This window comes from Entelurus aequoreus, linkage group LG10 (genome assembly GCF_033978785.1).
Source record: "Entelurus aequoreus isolate RoL-2023_Sb linkage group LG10, RoL_Eaeq_v1.1, whole genome shotgun sequence".
NCBI lineage: Eukaryota > Metazoa > Chordata > Actinopteri > Syngnathiformes > Syngnathidae > Entelurus > Entelurus aequoreus.
Genome location: NC_084740.1, coordinates 37,352,216 through 37,369,806, shown reverse-complemented (window position 1 = coordinate 37,369,806; position 17,591 = coordinate 37,352,216). Strand labels below are relative to the sequence as shown.

The window sequence follows — 17,591 nt, the reverse complement described above, 5'->3', positions numbered from 1 at the left end:
GTTGATGATTGGTCATAGAATAACCTCGTCCCGACCTTAACAATTCCAGATCATGACTCCAGTGTATCATGGTATGTAGTGAAGCATGTAAAGCTATCACTCATCCTACACGGAGGATTCTTGAAATAAATGTACTTGACTTGTCTCCATGGAGACAAGGATGAAAGATCCAGAAGGAGTTACAACACTGCAGATTGCAGCTAGACATCAACTGCTAGCTAGCTAGCTAACCATGTCTTGAAGGCCTACTGAAATGAATTTTTTTTATTTAAACGGGGATAGCAGATCCATTCTATGTGTCATACTTGATCATTTCGCGATATTGCCATATTTTTGCTGAAAGGATTTAGTAGAGAACATCGACGATAAAGTTTGCAACTTTTGGTCGCTGATAAAAAAAAAGCCTTGCCTGTACCGGAAGTAGCGTGACGTCGCAGGTTGAAGGGCTCCTCACATTTCCCCATTGTTTACACCAGCAGCGAGAGCGATTCGGACCGAGAAAGCGACGATTACCCCATTAATTTGAGCGAGGATGAAAGATTCGTGGATGAGGAACGTTAGAGTGAAGGACTAGAGTGCAGTACAGGACGTATCTTTTTTCGCTCTGACCGTAACTTAGGTAAAAGGGCTCATTGGATTCCACACTTTCTCCTTTTTCTATTGTGGATCACGGATTTGTATTCTAAACCACCTCAGACACTATATCCTCTTGAAAATGAGAGTCGAGAACACGAAATGGACATTCACATTGACTTTTATCCCCACGACTATACATTGGTGAAGCACTTTAGCTACGGAGCTAACGTGATAGCATCGTGCTTAAATGCAGATAGAAACAAAAGAAATAAGCCCCTGACTGGAAGGATAGACAGAAGATCAACAATACTACTATCGGGAGACACCAAACCAAACACTGGACCTGTAACTACACGGTTAATGCTGTGCCGCCTGTCAAAGCCTAGCAATGCTGTTGAAGCTAACTTAGCTACGGGACCTCGTCAGAGCTATGATAAAAACATTAGCGCTCCACCTACGCCAGTCCTCATCTGCTCATCAACACCCGTGCTCACCTGCGTTCCAGCGATCGACGGTGCGACAAAGGACTTCACCCGATCATCGATGCGGTCGGCGGCTAACTTCGGATAGCGCGTCTGCTATCCAAGTCAAAGTCCTCCTGGTTGTGTTGCTGCAGCCAGCCGCTAATACACCGATCCCACCTACAGCTTTCTTTTTTGCAGTCTCCATTGTTCATTAAACAAATTGCAAAAGATTCACCAACACAGATGTCCAGAATACTGTGGAATTTTGCGATGAAAACAGAGCTGTTTGTATTGGGATACAATGTGTCCGAATACTTCCTTTTCAACCATCGACGTCACGCGCAAACGTCATCTTACATAGACGTTTTCAACTGGAAGTTCCCCGAGAAATTTAAAATTGCACTTTATAAGTTAACCCGGCCGTATTGGCATGTGTTGCAATGTTAAGATTTCATCATTGATATATAAACTATCAGACTGCGTGGTCGGTAGTAGTGGCTTTCAGTAGGCCTTTAAAGCGTGGCGACGCCAATGGGTGGAAGACCGGTACTCTTTAAAGGTGGTATAGTACTGAATATGATTCATTAGTATCGCGGTACTATACTAATACCGGTATACTATACTAATACTGGTATACCGTACATCCCTACACTGTTATCATGCATTCCACTGTACATCAGGCCAGGAGCGTCACACACTCGACCTACGAGCCCTCAAGTTTGAGGAGGCACAGCGAGCGCACACACGTGCACGCATCCTGACAGTGTTTACCTTGTGTCGTCTGGTCTGGAGGAAACTCCCTTCCACAATCTGCGAGCTTGACCTCTCGGCAAACCCGAGAGCTTCAAAGCTTCGATCGTTTCTTCCTCCAGATTTTCTTGAAACTAACAAAATATATGAACATATTCTTTGGCACCGCACGCCATTGATAACACATGCGACAACACAGGAATGTTTGCACAGTATTTGAATACAGTGGACTCCCCGCACAATTGCACATATTTTTCACTTAAAAAAAAGATACACACACCAAAATGTTGGGTTAAAAAATAACCCAACTGCTGAGTCCAGAAAAGGACGAACCCCTTAATTGAGTTATTTTAACTCGACGTTTTGGGTACATTTTTTCAACCCAACTTTTGCGTTGAATTATTTAACCAAAAAGTTATGATAACTTAATGTTTGGTTATTATTCCCAACCAAACTATTGGGTTAAATTATTTAACCCAAAAGTTGAGGTTATGCTAACTCAATGTTGGTTGATTCGTAACCCAACTATTGGGTTGAATTTATTCAACACAAAAGCTGAGTAATGCTCACTACAATGTGGGGTTATTCCCAACCCAACTATTGGGTAGCGCAATTTAGCGCTCCTTGATCTAATAGTTCGTTAAAAATTATACATTTTACTGCTGGTTTTTCCTACTCCTTCCCAACTACTGCTAAAAATTATTTTTATTCCATTAAAATATACTCAAAAGCAAGGTATGAGTGACATTTTTTTTTACAAGAATTGCCGTGTATGGTCATTGTTGTCACGGCGGGATAGATATATATATACATACATACATACATATATATATATATATATATATATATATATATATATATATATATATATATATATATATATATATATATATATATATATATATATATATATATATATATATATATATATATACCGTATTTTTCGGACTATAAGTCACAGTTTTTTTCATAGTTTGGCCGGGGGTGCGACGTAAGAGACTAGACGTATAAGATTTCATGGGATTTAGCGATTAGGAGTGACAGATTGTTTGGTAAACGTATAGCATGTTCTATATGTTATAGTTATTTGAATGACTCTTACCATAATATGTTACGTTAACATACCAGGCACGTTCTCAGTTGGTTATTTATGCCTCATATAACGTACACTTTTAAATTGCCTTTCAAATGTCTATACTTGGTGTTGGCTTTTATCAAATACATTTCCCCAAAAAATGCGACTTATACTCCAGTGCGACTTACATACTGTATGTTTTTTTTCCTTCTTTATTATGCATTTTCGGCAGGTGCGACTTATACTCCAGTGCGACTTATACTCGGAAAAATACGGTATATATATTATAATAGAAGTATAATTAATAATTAATATAATTGGATATTAAGAGTATGTAAAAGTTCAACTCCTACCTTGTTTGGTTTGTGACGGCTTCCTTACAGTTTTGTAATCAATCAGAAATATCAAGCTGCTAAAATGGGCAAAATATGGATAAGTATGGAGATAGTTTTTTGCATTTTTCAATATCATGCCTTGCAATGGATTTAAATGGGTGTAATTTAGAATTGTCCATGTTGGTTGGCTGATTTTTCTATTATCCACAAAGTTCAGTGAGCAGGTTGTGTTGTGTGTGACTTGTTTGTAGACGTTTTGTGATGGTGGATTTTTTTTCTTTCTCTGTCATGACTAGGAAAGGTTGTTTGGACACCCCTGCCTTAGTGTAGTTTATGAATACTATTGTTTTTGTATTAAAATCAGATTTTTCATTGCAAAAACAAAATGAGCTGATTATGATAACTGCTGTCCAGTTGCTATATCTTGTTTTTTTATTGTCACATTTCTGAGTCTCATTTGCAAGTATGACATTATGTTACAATTACAGTTGCAAGTCCAAGACCTTAAATGACAGTAGTGTATGGTGCGTTGGCTAGTCAGTTCAATCTTTGCTTTGTCTGACATTTCAACACATTGGAAGGTGTTGAAATGAATCCATCCATCCATCCATCCATCCATTTTCTACCGCTTGTCCCTTTCGGGGTCACGGGGGGTGCTGGAGCCTATCTCAGCTGCATTCGGGAGGTAGGAATCGCCATGTAAAATCGCTAATGCTAATCAGTAGCATGTCAATGGCAAAACCAATGTATATTAGCGCCAAAATTGCAAATTTTGGGGGAAAAGTGGAGTCTGACTTTACTTACATTAGAGCGTTTTTTGAGTCAATTACTTTGTTGGCATTGAAAGTTGCAACATGATCTAGAGGTAGTTTGGCTGAGTGCTCTCTCAGTGCTGCTGGAGTGATTGCCAAGTGCCAAAGTCCGAAGAGTAGCGTCACGTCATGCGCAACTCAGATACCGAAACAAGGCACCGTTGGATTTTACGTGAATCGGGGCCCGGTAGGACCGGCTGTGATTCAGTCGGTGCCAAAAAAAAGTAGCGGATCCGATACCCATCCGTACTATTTTGTCACCTGACGTGATTGGCTATTTGTCGAGCGTACACTGTAAGGAGTTCTGTGGGGGGGTTGGCATTAAGGGTTTGTTGCGGGAGTTAGGATAAGATGACGGGGCTTGACACTGACCAGATTCCTGGTTCACACCAACATGCAAAAACCCACACTGAAGGATTCATCTTCTTCCAATCGTCTTTTTCTTCCCCGTCTGACTCCTTGAATGCGACCCCTCCCCTTCTTGTTTCTCTTCCTGCTGCCTTATCTCGGGCGTTTTTCTGCTTGCTTCTTTTCTATGGTTACCATCAACACAAGCAAAGTGGACTTTTTGTGTTTCTGTGTGTGTGTGTGTGCATGTTTTTCTTCATTCGCACACCAGAGACCATGCAACTTCCTGTCTGTGTGTGTGTGTGTGTGTGCCAGGAAGTGAAAGCCTAATAAAGAGACTGAAGTCAATTGTGTGAATAATTACAAAGAGTGGTTGTGTTGTTTTAACACAGAGGTGTCGAAAAGTTTTCCACCGAGGGCAACACACTGAAAACTGAATGCATGCGGGGTCGGGCTGGGAATCGATTCGGTTCTTGTGGGTAACGAAGTGATTCAGAATCGATTCAAAGCGATTCTCGATTCAAAATCAATACTTTTTTACTAACATTGGGTGCCAGTTCTATGATTAACTACAATCCTCGATAAATAGATAAATGGCTGTGAGTGTTAATATTGTCTGTCTGCGATGAGGTGGTGACTTGTCCAGGGTGTACCCCGCCTACCGCCCGAATGCAGGTGAGGTAGGCTCCAGCGACCCCGAAAGGGACAAGCGGTAGAAAATAGATGGATGGATGGGCTCTGATAAGTTGTGATATTACTTAAAAGAAAACATGATAGGCCATAGGCTAGCAGCTACGCAACAGCTAAGCACACAATAGCAAGTGTCTCTAATTGGACGATATTGCCGTGTAAAACAGCACATTTGTCAATATAAACAAGTATCAAATAATTAAAGTTGCATATTGGAATGTAAAATAAGTAAATAAAGGTAAAATAAGGTAGTTAAAATGTAAAAGCAGGAATACAGAAGGTAAAATAAGTTAAATAAAAGTTAAAAGATGGTAGATTACATTTTATTACAGTCAAAAGAAGGCATAGGGAAGGTAAATGAAGTTAAAACAAGGTAAAAGAAGATAAAACAAGGTAAAATATGATTGAAAAAGGCAAATAAAAGGTAAATAGAAATTAAATAAAAAGAAGGAATATTGAAGGTAAATACAATAATTGGAAGATAAAATAAAATGAATAAAATGTAAAAGAATGTAAATTAAATGTTATTACAGGTAAAAGAAGGAATATAGAAGATAAAAGAAGGTAAAATACATTTTATTACAGGTAAAAGAAGAAATATAGAAAGTAAAATAAGATAAAACAAGGTAAAAGACAGTAAAAAATAGGCAAATAAAAGGTGAATAAAAGTTAAATGAAAGGTAAAAGAAAGAATGTAGAAGGCAAAATAAGTTAATGAGAAGGTATAATAAATTATATTACAGGTAAAAGAAGGAATACAGAAGGTAAAAGAAGGTCAATTATATTTTATTACAGGTAAAAGAAGGAATAAGTATGGTAAATAAAGAAAAAACGAGGAAAAGAAGATAAAACAAGGTAAAAGATGGTCAAAGAAGGTAAATAGAAGCTAAATATAAGGTAAAATAAGGAATATAAAAGGTAAATAATTTAATTGGAAGATAAAATAAAGTGAATAAAATGTAAAAGAAGTAAAATAAAGGTGCCGTATTTTTCGGACTATAAGTCACAGTTTTTTTCATAGTTTGGCCGGGGGTGCGACTTATACTCAGGAGCGACTTATGTGTGAAATTATTAACACATTAGCGTAAAATATCAAATAATATTATTGAGCTCATTCACGTAAGAGACTAGACGTATAAGATTTCATGGGATTTAGCGATTAGGAGTGACAGATTGTTTGGTAAACGTATAGCATGTTCTATATGTTATAGTTATTTGAATGACTCTTACCATAATATGTTACGTTAACATACCAGGCACCTTCTCAGTTGGTTATTTATGCCTCATATAACGTACACTTATTCAGCCTGTTGTTCACTATTCTTTATTCATTTTAAATTGCCTTTCAAATGTCTATTCTTGGTGTTGGCTTTTATCAAATACATTTCCCCCCAAAAATGCGACTTATACTCCAGTGCGACTTATATATGTTTTTTTCCTTCTTTATTATGCATTTTCGGCCGGTGCGACTTATACTCCGGAGCGACTTATACTCTGAAAAATACGGTAATATAGGTAAAATAAGGAATATAGACAATAAAAGGTCATTTACATTGTATTACAGGTAATAGAAGAAATATAGAAAGTAAAAGAAGATAACATATACGGTGGTTTTTACCCCAAATGACTGCAAAAATTAAAAAACCGTATCACTGTCGTTTTTACATTAGAACTTTGGCAACTGAACTGACAGTTTTTTATCGTAAAATCTACGGCCAATTTTTTACAGGACATTACTGTCAATTGAAAAACACTATCACTGTTATTTTTACCGCACAATTCTGGCGACTTAGCTGCTCCTTTTTAACCATAAAATCTTTGTTCCCTGTTTTCACAGTGCATTACTGTACATGGACAAATGCTACCACGGACGATTTTACGGTAAATCTTCTGGTGAAGTACATGTCAAACTACCGTAATTTCCGGACTATAAACCGCTACTTTTTCCCCTCGTTCTGGTCCCTGCGGCTTATACAAGGGTGCGGCTTATTTACGGCCTGTTCTTCTCCGACACCGACGAAGAGGATTTCGGTGGTTTTAGTACGCAGGAGGAAGACGATGACACAATGATTAAAGACTGACTTTTCATATACCGGTAGGCTGGTTATTTTGATAACGTACATGCGAGCACTTTGTATTACTTTGCACCGTTGTATTATTTGTACTCTGCATGAATGCTGTTCGCATGTCAAAGATGTGAAAGTTTGATTGAATGATTGAAAGATTTATTGTTAATAAATGGGACGCTTTGCGTTCCCAAACAGTCATCTCTGTCCCGACAATCCCCTCCGTGGTAGCAGGAATCCCTATATACTACGGTAATTACACATCAAAACCCTGCGGCTTATAGTCGGGTGCGGCTTATATATGGAGCAATCTGTATTTTCCCCTAAATTTAGCTGGTGCGGCTTATAGTCAGGTGCGGCTTATAGTCCGGAAATTACGGTACTTCCATAACGTAAATGACCGCCATAACCACAACACCAGGGGGAACTCCACTAACCACGTTAAACCCAGATTCCAATCTAACAAAGGTCTTAACTCATTCTTTTTCTATGCCACATCAATCTGGAATGCACTCCCAACAGGTGTAAAAGAGAGTGTATCTCTATCATCCTTCAAAACCGCACTAAAAGAACACCTCCAGGCAACTACAACCCTAGACTAACACCCTCCCCCCACCACATCCCACCTCCCCGGATTGTAAATAATCAAATGTATATACTTGTTCTTATGCTTTCTGAGCTCACTATGTTCACTGCTCGCTGTACATATCCTACAAAGTCAGACCTACACGGTTTCAATGTCCATTTCTCAGATGATGCAATTGTTGATGACTGAAGTGCTGATATCAACCAAACCTAACCCCCCGCCCTAAACCTCCACCTCCACATCCCACCCCCGGATTGTAAATAATGTAAATAATTCAATGTATATACTCTGATGATTAACTTGTGTGATGACTGTATTATGCTGATAGTATATATTTGTACCATGAATTGATTAACGTGGACCCCGACTTAAAAATGTTGAAAAACGTATTCGGGTGTTATCATTTAGTGGTCAATTGTACGGAATATGTACTGTACTGTGCAATCTACAAATAAAAGTTTCAATTCAATCAATCAATCAATCAAAAAGACTGAGTAAAATCGACTGAGTTTTTTACAGTGTAGCCTTGCGGCTATGCCATCAACGATTGTGTAGCTTGCAAGAGGTCAGTGTGAATATTTGGAAGTTTCCCTTTGGCGGGCCATATGAAATGACATGACGGGTCAAATTTGGCCTGCTGGGCCCACTTTGGGCACCCCTCATCTAGCTCAAGATTCAGGTCAATCTGTCGATACAAAGTCATTTTTTTACCCTGTTTTTGTGGCAAAAATACAAAATATGCAATATTTTCCCCAAATAATGTTTCAAAGTGGAATTTTCAATGTGAAGTAATTGGGGCCTTGAATAATTCATAACAACATTGATTTTAATGCATTACTACTTTTTTTTAGCATAGACCGTTTATTAAAAAAGGTCTCACAAAAATTCTTGGGGATTTTTTTTTACTTTCAACACTTAAATCTTTAGATTTTTTTAATGTTTGTTTAATGCACTTTTTGTCAAAGAAAATTTTTTTTTTTTCATATGGCAATCACAAAATATGCAATATTTTCCACAAAAGTTTTGCAAAGTGGAATTTTAGATGTGAAGTAATTGGAGCCTGAATAGGTCAATAATTCAGAACAAAATTGATTTTAATTCATGATTTATTTTTTTGAGCAATAACAGTTTAAAAACAAAAAGTCCCACTATAAATGATTGGGAATCCAAAAGGGTCCCACTCATAAAAGTGTAAAAAAGTTTTGTTTTTTTCTTTACTTTCAACGCTTAACTCTCTAGATAAACTTCAGGGGCCGTACTTATCAAGCTTCTTAGAATTACTCCTAAGAAGTCTGCTAAGAGTTGACTTAAGAGTAAATAAATTCTTCGCTGAAAGTTGCACTTAAAAGTTAGTTATCAAGCGTCTTACTCACACTTTCAGCGAAGTGTAGGACTGAATCTTAAGTGTCACACTCAGAGCTGAATTACGACATTACTATGTGCCGTAAACGGAATTTTAGGTGACGTCATTTCTGTGTCCATAGAAATGACCAATCACGGAAGGGAATCCGTTGTCTAAGAATAAAGAAATATCTTGGAAATATTTAAGTGGACAATGGGAGTGTATATTTTGACAATAAACTACAAAATAATACAAAACAAACTAGTCCCCGCCGGCACTCACGCTACCGCTCCCTCTCTTCCATCGCCCACACACTCACTGACGTCACTCACCTCACGGCCACACACATACGCTACTGTCATAACATTTTCTTTCCAATTCATTAATTAGGCAACTAATTTGAAACTGGTGTGGGTGGCTCTATATATACTAGCCCACTGCAGACACATGCAGAAATCAACAAGGAATCGAAAAGTATTAAATCTGTGACAAAAATAATATCCGGTCTGTCTAAACGATACCGTTTGATCAGCTGCTCGTCATCAAAAAAAACAAAACATTGTTCCGTTCCCTGAACGTTCGCGCACGTCTCTCTCGCCTCAGTGCCATCCCCTGCTGGCAACTCCTAACCACTTAAGACACCTCTGAAGGTCTCTTAAATATCGTGGAGAGTAGGAGTGATTCTTAGACTTAAGAACGTTGATAAAAAGCTTTTATTCTTAAGTTTGAGAGAAGGACTAAATTTCGCAAATTCTCAGGACTTAAGTGTAAAATGGCACTCTAAGAAGCTTGATAAGTACGGCCCCAGATCTATGCATTGATTATAAGTTTTTAATATTTTTTTTATGTTTGTTTTATGCACTTTTTGTCAAAGAAAACTTAGTTTGTTTGTATGGCAAAAACCCAAACTATGTAGTATTTTACAAAGTGCAATATTGCATGTCTAGTACTTAAAGACTTAAATAAGTCAATAATTCAGAACAACATTGATTTTAAATCATTATTATTTTTTGAGCAAAGACTGTTTTTTTGGGGTTTTTTTAAGTCCCACTAAAATTTTTGGGGATCCAAAAGGGCCCCACTTATAAAAGTATTAAAAAAGGTCTTTTTTTTCTTCTTTTTCTTTTTACTTTCAATGCTTAAGTTTCTAGATAAACTTCACAGCAATGTTTTTTCACGTTTGTTTTAAGCACTTTTTGTCGAAGAAAACTGTTTTTATATGGCAAAAACACAAACCATGGAATATTTCACCCCAAACTAATTAGAAGTAGAATTTATGATGTCTAGTGATTGGAGACTTAAATAGGTCAATAATTCATAACAATACCGATTTGAATGCATTATTATCTTTTGACAAATGACAAGTTTAAAAAAAAGTATGTATTATTTTTTCATGTTAGTTTTACGCACTTTTTATATTGCAAAGTGGAATTCTTTATGTGACATATTTGGTCAGTCAATAATTCATAACAACACAGATTTTGATTCTTTATTATTTTTTGGGCCATGACAGCATGGCAGCTTTGTGTTTCTAGTAGTGTTGTCCCGATACCAATATTTTGGTACCGGTACCAGTACCGAAATTATTTCAATACTTTTCGGCACTTTTCTAAATAAAGGGGACCACAAAAAATGGCATTATTGGCTTTATTTTAACAAAACATCTTACGGTACATTAAACATATGTTTCTTATTGCAATTTTGTCCTTAAATAAAATAGTGAACATACAAAACAACTTTTCTTTTAGTAGTAAGTAAACAAACAAAGGCTCCCAATTAGTCTGCTGACATATGCAGTAACATATTGTGTCATTTATCATTCTATCATTTTGTCAAAATTATTAAGGACACGTGGTACAAAATGAATTATAAATCTACTTACTTATTTACTGTTAATATCTGCTTACTTTCTCGTTTAACATGTTCTATCTACACTTCCGTTAAAATGTAATAATCATTTATTCTTCTGTTTGATACTTTACATTAGTTTTGGAGGATACCACAAAATTAGGTATCGATCCGATACAAAGTAGTTACACGATTATACATTGGTCATATTCAAAGTCCTCATGTGTCCAGGGACATCCGGTACTTTTTAGAGGTGGTATAGTACCGAATATGATTAATTAGTATCGCGGTACTATACTAATACCCGTATGCCGTACAACCCTACTTTCTAGAGTCAACATTGCAACATTTTCTCATTACATTTCACCTGTTTGCTTTTATAACACTTTTATCTATTTATTTATTTTACATTTTTCTATAGTATTTTTAAAATGTGCCCGCTAAAAAATTAGCTGCGGGCCGCACTTTGGAAAGCCCTGTTTTAACATCATCGCTAGGATGGCGGCGGAGTTGAGTGACGCTGACCTGCTTTGCCGGACGATCTGGGACTGCCCCGCCGTGACCCCTCAGGCATGATGCGATGATGTCACAGGGAGAGGAAGAAACCTGCTGGAGAGAGAACATGTTCAGCTTTCTTTTTTCTTTTTTTGGAGATGCTGGGAGAAAAGCAGAATGAAAAACCCCAGGAGGCGTGTCGCGTTTGCTCATGGAGGGGGGGGGACAATAATGTGTGCCCAGTGGAGGACGGCGACCTCCCGCGTTGGCGCACGCTGACCCAAATTGGTCCATTGTACTGGGCCGAGTGGAGGAAGAAGTGGGTCACAGCAAAAAAGAGTGGCCTGGGTTGCCGGTTCAAATCCCAGTAAAACATACGTACAGTCGTCCCTTGTTTATTGAATATTATATTATTGATTATTTTTATAGCTAGAGCATAAAAACCTTGTAAATATTATTTACAACATTTATATATTTTTAACATTATTAGAGCCCTCTAGACATGAAATAAAACCCACATGGTCACCTTTACACGCTTTTATTCCAATATAGAAAGAAGAAAAATCAATGTCAAATATGTGAAGTATGGTATTGAAACTGTACACGTTCAAAATAAACTTCAACCAACCAATCAGGGGCCACGATACAAAACAGAGATGTAAAGCATACTTGCCAACACTCCCGATTTTTCCGGGAGACTCCCGAATTTCAGTGCCCCTCCCGAAAATCTCCTGGGGCGACCATTCTCCGAATTTCTCCCAATTTTCACCCGGACAACAATATTGAGGGCGTGCCGTGATGGCACTGCCTTTAGCATCCGCTTTTTCTCCATATAAAGAGCGTGCCGGCCCAGTCACATGTTGTATGCGGTTTCTACAGATACAGTAAGTGACTGCAAGACATACTTGATCAACAGCCATACAGGTCACACTGAGGGTGGCGTATAAACAACTTTAACACTGTTACAAATATGTGCCACACTGTCAACCCACACCAAACAAAAATGACTAACACATTTCGGGAGAACATCCGCACCGTAACACAACAGAACAAATACCCAGAATCCCTTGCAGCCCTAACTCTTCCTGGCTACAATATACACCCCCGCTACCACCAAACCCCGCCCCCCCAACCTCACCCCCCCACACCTCAACCCCCCCGCCCCCATCTCCCGAATTCGGAGGTCTCAAGGTTGGCAAGTATGATGTAAAGATAAACGGTAATAACGATAACCGCGATAAAACTGTTTTATATTAAAATAATGGAAAACTATTATTGATAACTGCACTTGTGATTTATTTACAGACAGATTGGCGCCATCTCGCTAATGCTAACAGGAAAACAAGAGACATTAACGTCTTTCCCCATAAAAAAACGACATTCTAATCTTAACGTGTATAAACAAATTACTGTATGAATAAATAAGGCAGTCCTTCTCAAATAGTGGGGCGGGTCCCCCTGAGGTGCCAGGGGGGTCGCGTTTGACCTCGGGGAACATGCTTTTTTTGCCGTAACAGAATATAAGGAAGCGTATGTAGCACTTGGCTTCACTGTAACCACGGTGGGAGAAGAAGAAAGACATCTAATGTTAATAAGCTTACAAGATTATGCAGAGGTATAGTTAGAACAATTTTATAGAAAAATTATACTATTTATAATCATGGTGGAGAGTTGAGGGGGGCGCAAAATCATTTCTTCTTCCTAGGAGGGGCGTAACAGAAAATATTTGAGATGCACTGAACTAAGGTATTGAATTGTGTATGTTGAACCTACAAGATGTGTACAGAGTGATCGTTCTATACTCAGAGGATTACGAGACGATGGGGTTTTTACGATGCGTTCGAGGACCGCTGACGCTGACGCTGACGATGCGTACGACGCCACAACGCCCGCCAGAAATAAATAAACAATAGATTTTATTTTTACGCACTATTCATTTAAATATATCTTAAGGTGCTACAGTACAAAGTTTGAGTGCATCTTAGTTGTAGTTTTCATTGACAAATTTGGAGGTGTTGAAATCGCCATGTAAAATCACTAATGCTAATCAGTAGCATGACAATAGCCAAGGCAATGTATATTTGCATCAAGCTAGAGAATTTTTGGAAAAGTGGAGCCTTGGTTAATTTACGTTGAACCATTTTTTGAGTCACTTTCTTCGTTGGCATTGTTAATTGCAACATTACCAAGAGGTAGTTTGGCTGAGTCTGCTCTCAGTGCTGCTGGAGTGATCGCCAGTCCGCTCTCAGTGCAGCTGGAGTGATCACCAAGTGCCGAAGTGAGTCAACAAATGGGCGTGATGTCACAACTTAAGTACTGTAACATGGCACTGTTAAATTTGACGTGAATCGGTGCCCTGTAGCTCGGGCGGGATTTGGTCCCAAAAAAAGTACCGTATTCGGTACTCATCCCAAGATCCATGTGTGCTTTAGGGGACCAGCAAATACCTAAAGTCTTAAAAATGGACTTGGCTCCCAGGGCTCTGATTCTGACAAGAGGTAGACCTGACAGAACCTAAAACCTGTTCAAATCTTATTGGAGGTTCCTAGTCCACCAAGTATAAACGATCCATCGCGTCCATGGCTTCTGATGATTGTGAGCAACTAGACTTATATCACAACATCACATGACTCTGTGGCGCAATGGACAGTGCGTTGGACTTCTAATAGACTCCTAAAATAAGACATTCAAAGGTTGTGGGTTCGAGTCCCACCAGAGTTGAGTTTTTCAGCAAACCTCTTCATCCTCACTCAACCTTTGCATGTTTTGGACATTTAAACAATTAATTGGGTTAAAACCAAAGACACTTGGAACAGGGCTCCCCAATCCAGAGGGAACGGTCCAACATCTTCCAGCAGACCAACTCAGATTTGGAAGTGCTGACCCTTTCGCACATGCACATTTTCCCAGTGTCCACTGGGGAGCAAAAATCTTCTCGAAGACTGCTTCTTTTCATTTGGTGGCAGGAGGCAGACCTGACAGAACTTAAAAACCTGTTAAGAACTTAGTGGAGGTTCTTAAATGACCACTCTAGCAGTAGTTATGTGAAGACCAGATAAAACCTAAAACTAGTATTCTTGCTAGAGGACAACACCATCATCCCTGTCCATGTCCACCAAGTATAAACAGTCCAACGCCTCCAGGACTCCTTCAAATTGTGGTCTCCTGGACCCTAACCACTTTGCCACATGACTCTGCGGCGCAATGGTCAGTGTTTACCACATGGCTCTGTGGCACAATGGACAGCAGCTGCCACATGACTCTGTGGTGCAATGGGCAGTGTTTTGGACTTCTAGAAGACATGTGAAGTAAGACATTCAAAAGTTGTGGGTTCAAGTCCCACCAGAGTTTTCAACAAGTTTTGGACATTTGAAAAAAGTGTCCAACAGACTCACGTTGTTGAATTGAGGCCAAGAAAGACATTTAGAACAGGAAATCCCAATCCAGAGGGAATGGTCCACCAACTTCCCGCCGACCAACTCAGATTTGGAAGTGCTGACCCCTGACCCTTCAGCACCAGCACATTGTCCCAGTGTCCTCAGGGGAGAAAATATCTTCTCAAAGACTGCTTCTTGTCATTGGGTGACAGGAAACAGACCTGACAGAACCCCAAAACCTGTTGAGAACTTAGTGGAGGTTCTTCAAGGACCACTTTAGCAGCAGTTATTTGAATACCAGATAAAACTTAAAACTATTACTCTTGCTAGACTACAATATCATCTTGCCTGTTCTAGTCCACCAAGTATAAACAGTCCAGCACATCCAAGACTCTTACGAATTGTGGACTAATGGACCCAACCCACTTTGCCAAATGACTCTGTGGCGCAATGGACAGCGTGTTGGACTTCTAGAAGACATGTGAAGTAAGACATTCAAAGGTTGTGGGTTCAATTCCCACCAGAGTTGAGTTTTTAACAAATGTCCTTATCTTGACGTTTTGGACATTCGACACCAGTGTCCAACAGACTCATGTTGTTGGACTGAGGCCAAGAAAGACATTTGGAACAGGTAGTCATCATCCAGAGGGAATGGTCCACCAACTTCCCGCAGACCAACTCTGATTTGGAAGTGTTGACCCTTTTGCACCTGCACATTGTCCCAGTGTCTTCTGGGGAGCAAAAATCTTCTCAGAGACTGCTTCTTGTCATTTGGTGACAAGAGGCAGACCTGACAGTGTCCAACAGACTCACGTTGTTAGATTGAGGCCAAGAAAGACATTTGGAACAGACTCCCAATCCAGAGGGAATGGTCCACCAACTTCCCGCCGAGCAACTCAGATTTGGAAGTGCAGACCCCTGACCTTTTTCGCACCTGCACATTGTCCCAGTGTTTCTAGGGGAGCAAAGATCTTCTCAAAGACTACTTCTTGTCATTTGGTAGCAGGAGGCAGACCTGACAGAACCCCAAAACCTGTTAAGAACTTAGTGGAGGTTCTTCATAGACCACTCTAGCAGTAGTTATGTGAAGACCAGATAAAACCTAAAACTAATACTCTTGCTAGACTACAACACCATATTGCCTTTCCAAGTCCACCAAGTATAAAAAGTCCAACACCCCTAAGACTCCTACGAATTGTGGACTACTGGATCCAACCCACTTTGTCACATGACTCTGTGGTGCAATGGACAGCGTGTTGGACTTCTAGAAGACATGAGAAATAAGTCATTCAAAGGTTATGGATTCAAGTCCTACCAGAGTTGAGTTTTTAACAAATGTTTTAATCCTGACCAAATCTTTTCAAGTTTTGGACATTTGAAAAAAAGTGTCCAACAGATTCACATTTTTGGATTTAGGTCAAGAAAGACATTTGGAACAGGCACTCCCAATCCAGAAAGAATGGTCCACCAACTTCCTGCAGACCAACTAAAATTTGGAAGTGCTGACTAGGGATGATACTCGAAACCGGTTTTCCCGGTTGTTTGATAAGAAAAGAACCGAGTCCTCGGACTCGAATCCCTTTTTGAGAACCGGTACCCGTTATCGAGACCACTATAGTAAAGGAAAAGAGTTGATTCTTTATTCGAATCCCGTCCCGACCAGAAATGCTCCGTGGGACATCACAATAAATGACGTCACGTAGCTCAGTCATTAGGCGCAGATAGCGAAAGCAGGAAAACAATGGACGGGAAAAAGCGCTCCAAGGTGTAATAAAGTTAAAAACAAAAGCTATAATCCATCGAATAACTTTACTGAGAGATTTTAGCAGGGTAAAACACATGACGAACACTTTTACGAACAACCGGAAACATAGCAACGCACCTCCTTTACGGCAGCTGTCGCAACGTTCTTAAAACAACCGCAGCACATACATACACGTTACATACAACGTATCTCCCTTTTTTAACTTTTGTTTTTCTTTCCTTGTAAACAAAACAAAATCACACTGTAGATGTGTTGTCTGTCTAATTATAAATAATGCAGACGAGGCGTGTTGGCTGAGTTCTTGACGTTTACTTTCACAGCGTGGCAACATGCAACACTTTTCGGGGCTACCGCGCATGCTCGTAACTCCCGTTGCATGCTGGGTAGTGTAGTTGTTATATTCTCTAGCTCATAACATTTTTCCCCCATAAAGAAATAATGTTAACTCAATAAAGTGTATTTCTTTTTTTAGCTTTAACTTTTCATTTATTAGCATTGTAACCACATTTGCAAATAACTTTTCTCTTCATAGAATGTTCTTTCAATAAAGAAATAAAGTGCAAAAATGTCAAAGCATCATAACAAACAGTTATGTCAAATAGCAGCAGAAGTGCACTTTTTGGAGAGCTGTATTATTTTCAGTTTTGTGCCCAAGGGACTGATTTTATTTAACACTATATTATTTATACCCCTATAGTGATCACAGAGACAGGTTGTTTTTGTGTTACTGTATATATTTGTTTCTCTGAAAAATCCCACTAATATACTTTGGGTAACAACAGTCAATATTTATTTATTTTATTTTATTTTTTTAGGTGGGTAACAGTCAATATTTATTTATTTATTCGATTTTATTTTTTTATTATATAATAAAAGTGAGCTTTTGTTAAACCAAATATTGTGTGTTTTTTTCCATATACAACAACCTATCTGGACTCGATAAGAGAATCGATAAGGAATCGGTTCGATAAGAGGATTCGATAATAGGCTCGAACTCGATAATTCCTTATCAAACATTATCCCTAGTGCTGACTCCTGACCCTTTCGCACCTGCACATTGTC

At 38.9% G+C, this 17,591-nt stretch overlaps 1 protein-coding gene and 2 non-coding genes across 5 annotated transcripts in view; 2 read left to right on the top strand and 1 right to left on the bottom strand.

The window, feature by feature from the left end:
* LOC133658560 (pleckstrin homology domain-containing family G member 3-like) overlaps positions 1-17,591 on the bottom strand; it is a 122,188-nt gene that overhangs the window by 98,706 nt on the left and 5,891 nt on the right. For 2 of the 3 annotated variants that reach the window (XR_009827487.1, XM_062060730.1), the window contains exon 2: positions 11,418-11,498. Coding sequence is in view for 2 of the 3 variants with exons in the window: in XM_062060730.1 (XP_061916714.1) it covers positions 11,418-11,466 (49 nt within the window). In the remaining variant the exon portion in view is untranslated. Of the gene's footprint in view, positions 1-11,417; positions 11,502-17,591 lie in introns of all 3 variants that reach the window. The other variant, XM_062060732.1, reaches the window with a different exon arrangement.
* trnar-ucu (transfer RNA arginine (anticodon UCU)) lies at positions 14,016-14,108 on the top strand. The gene is made up of 2 exons: positions 14,016-14,052; positions 14,073-14,108. It is a non-coding gene; the product is annotated as a tRNA-Arg (tRNA).
* trnar-ucu (transfer RNA arginine (anticodon UCU)) lies at positions 15,201-15,293 on the top strand. The gene is made up of 2 exons: positions 15,201-15,237; positions 15,258-15,293. It is a non-coding gene; the product is annotated as a tRNA-Arg (tRNA).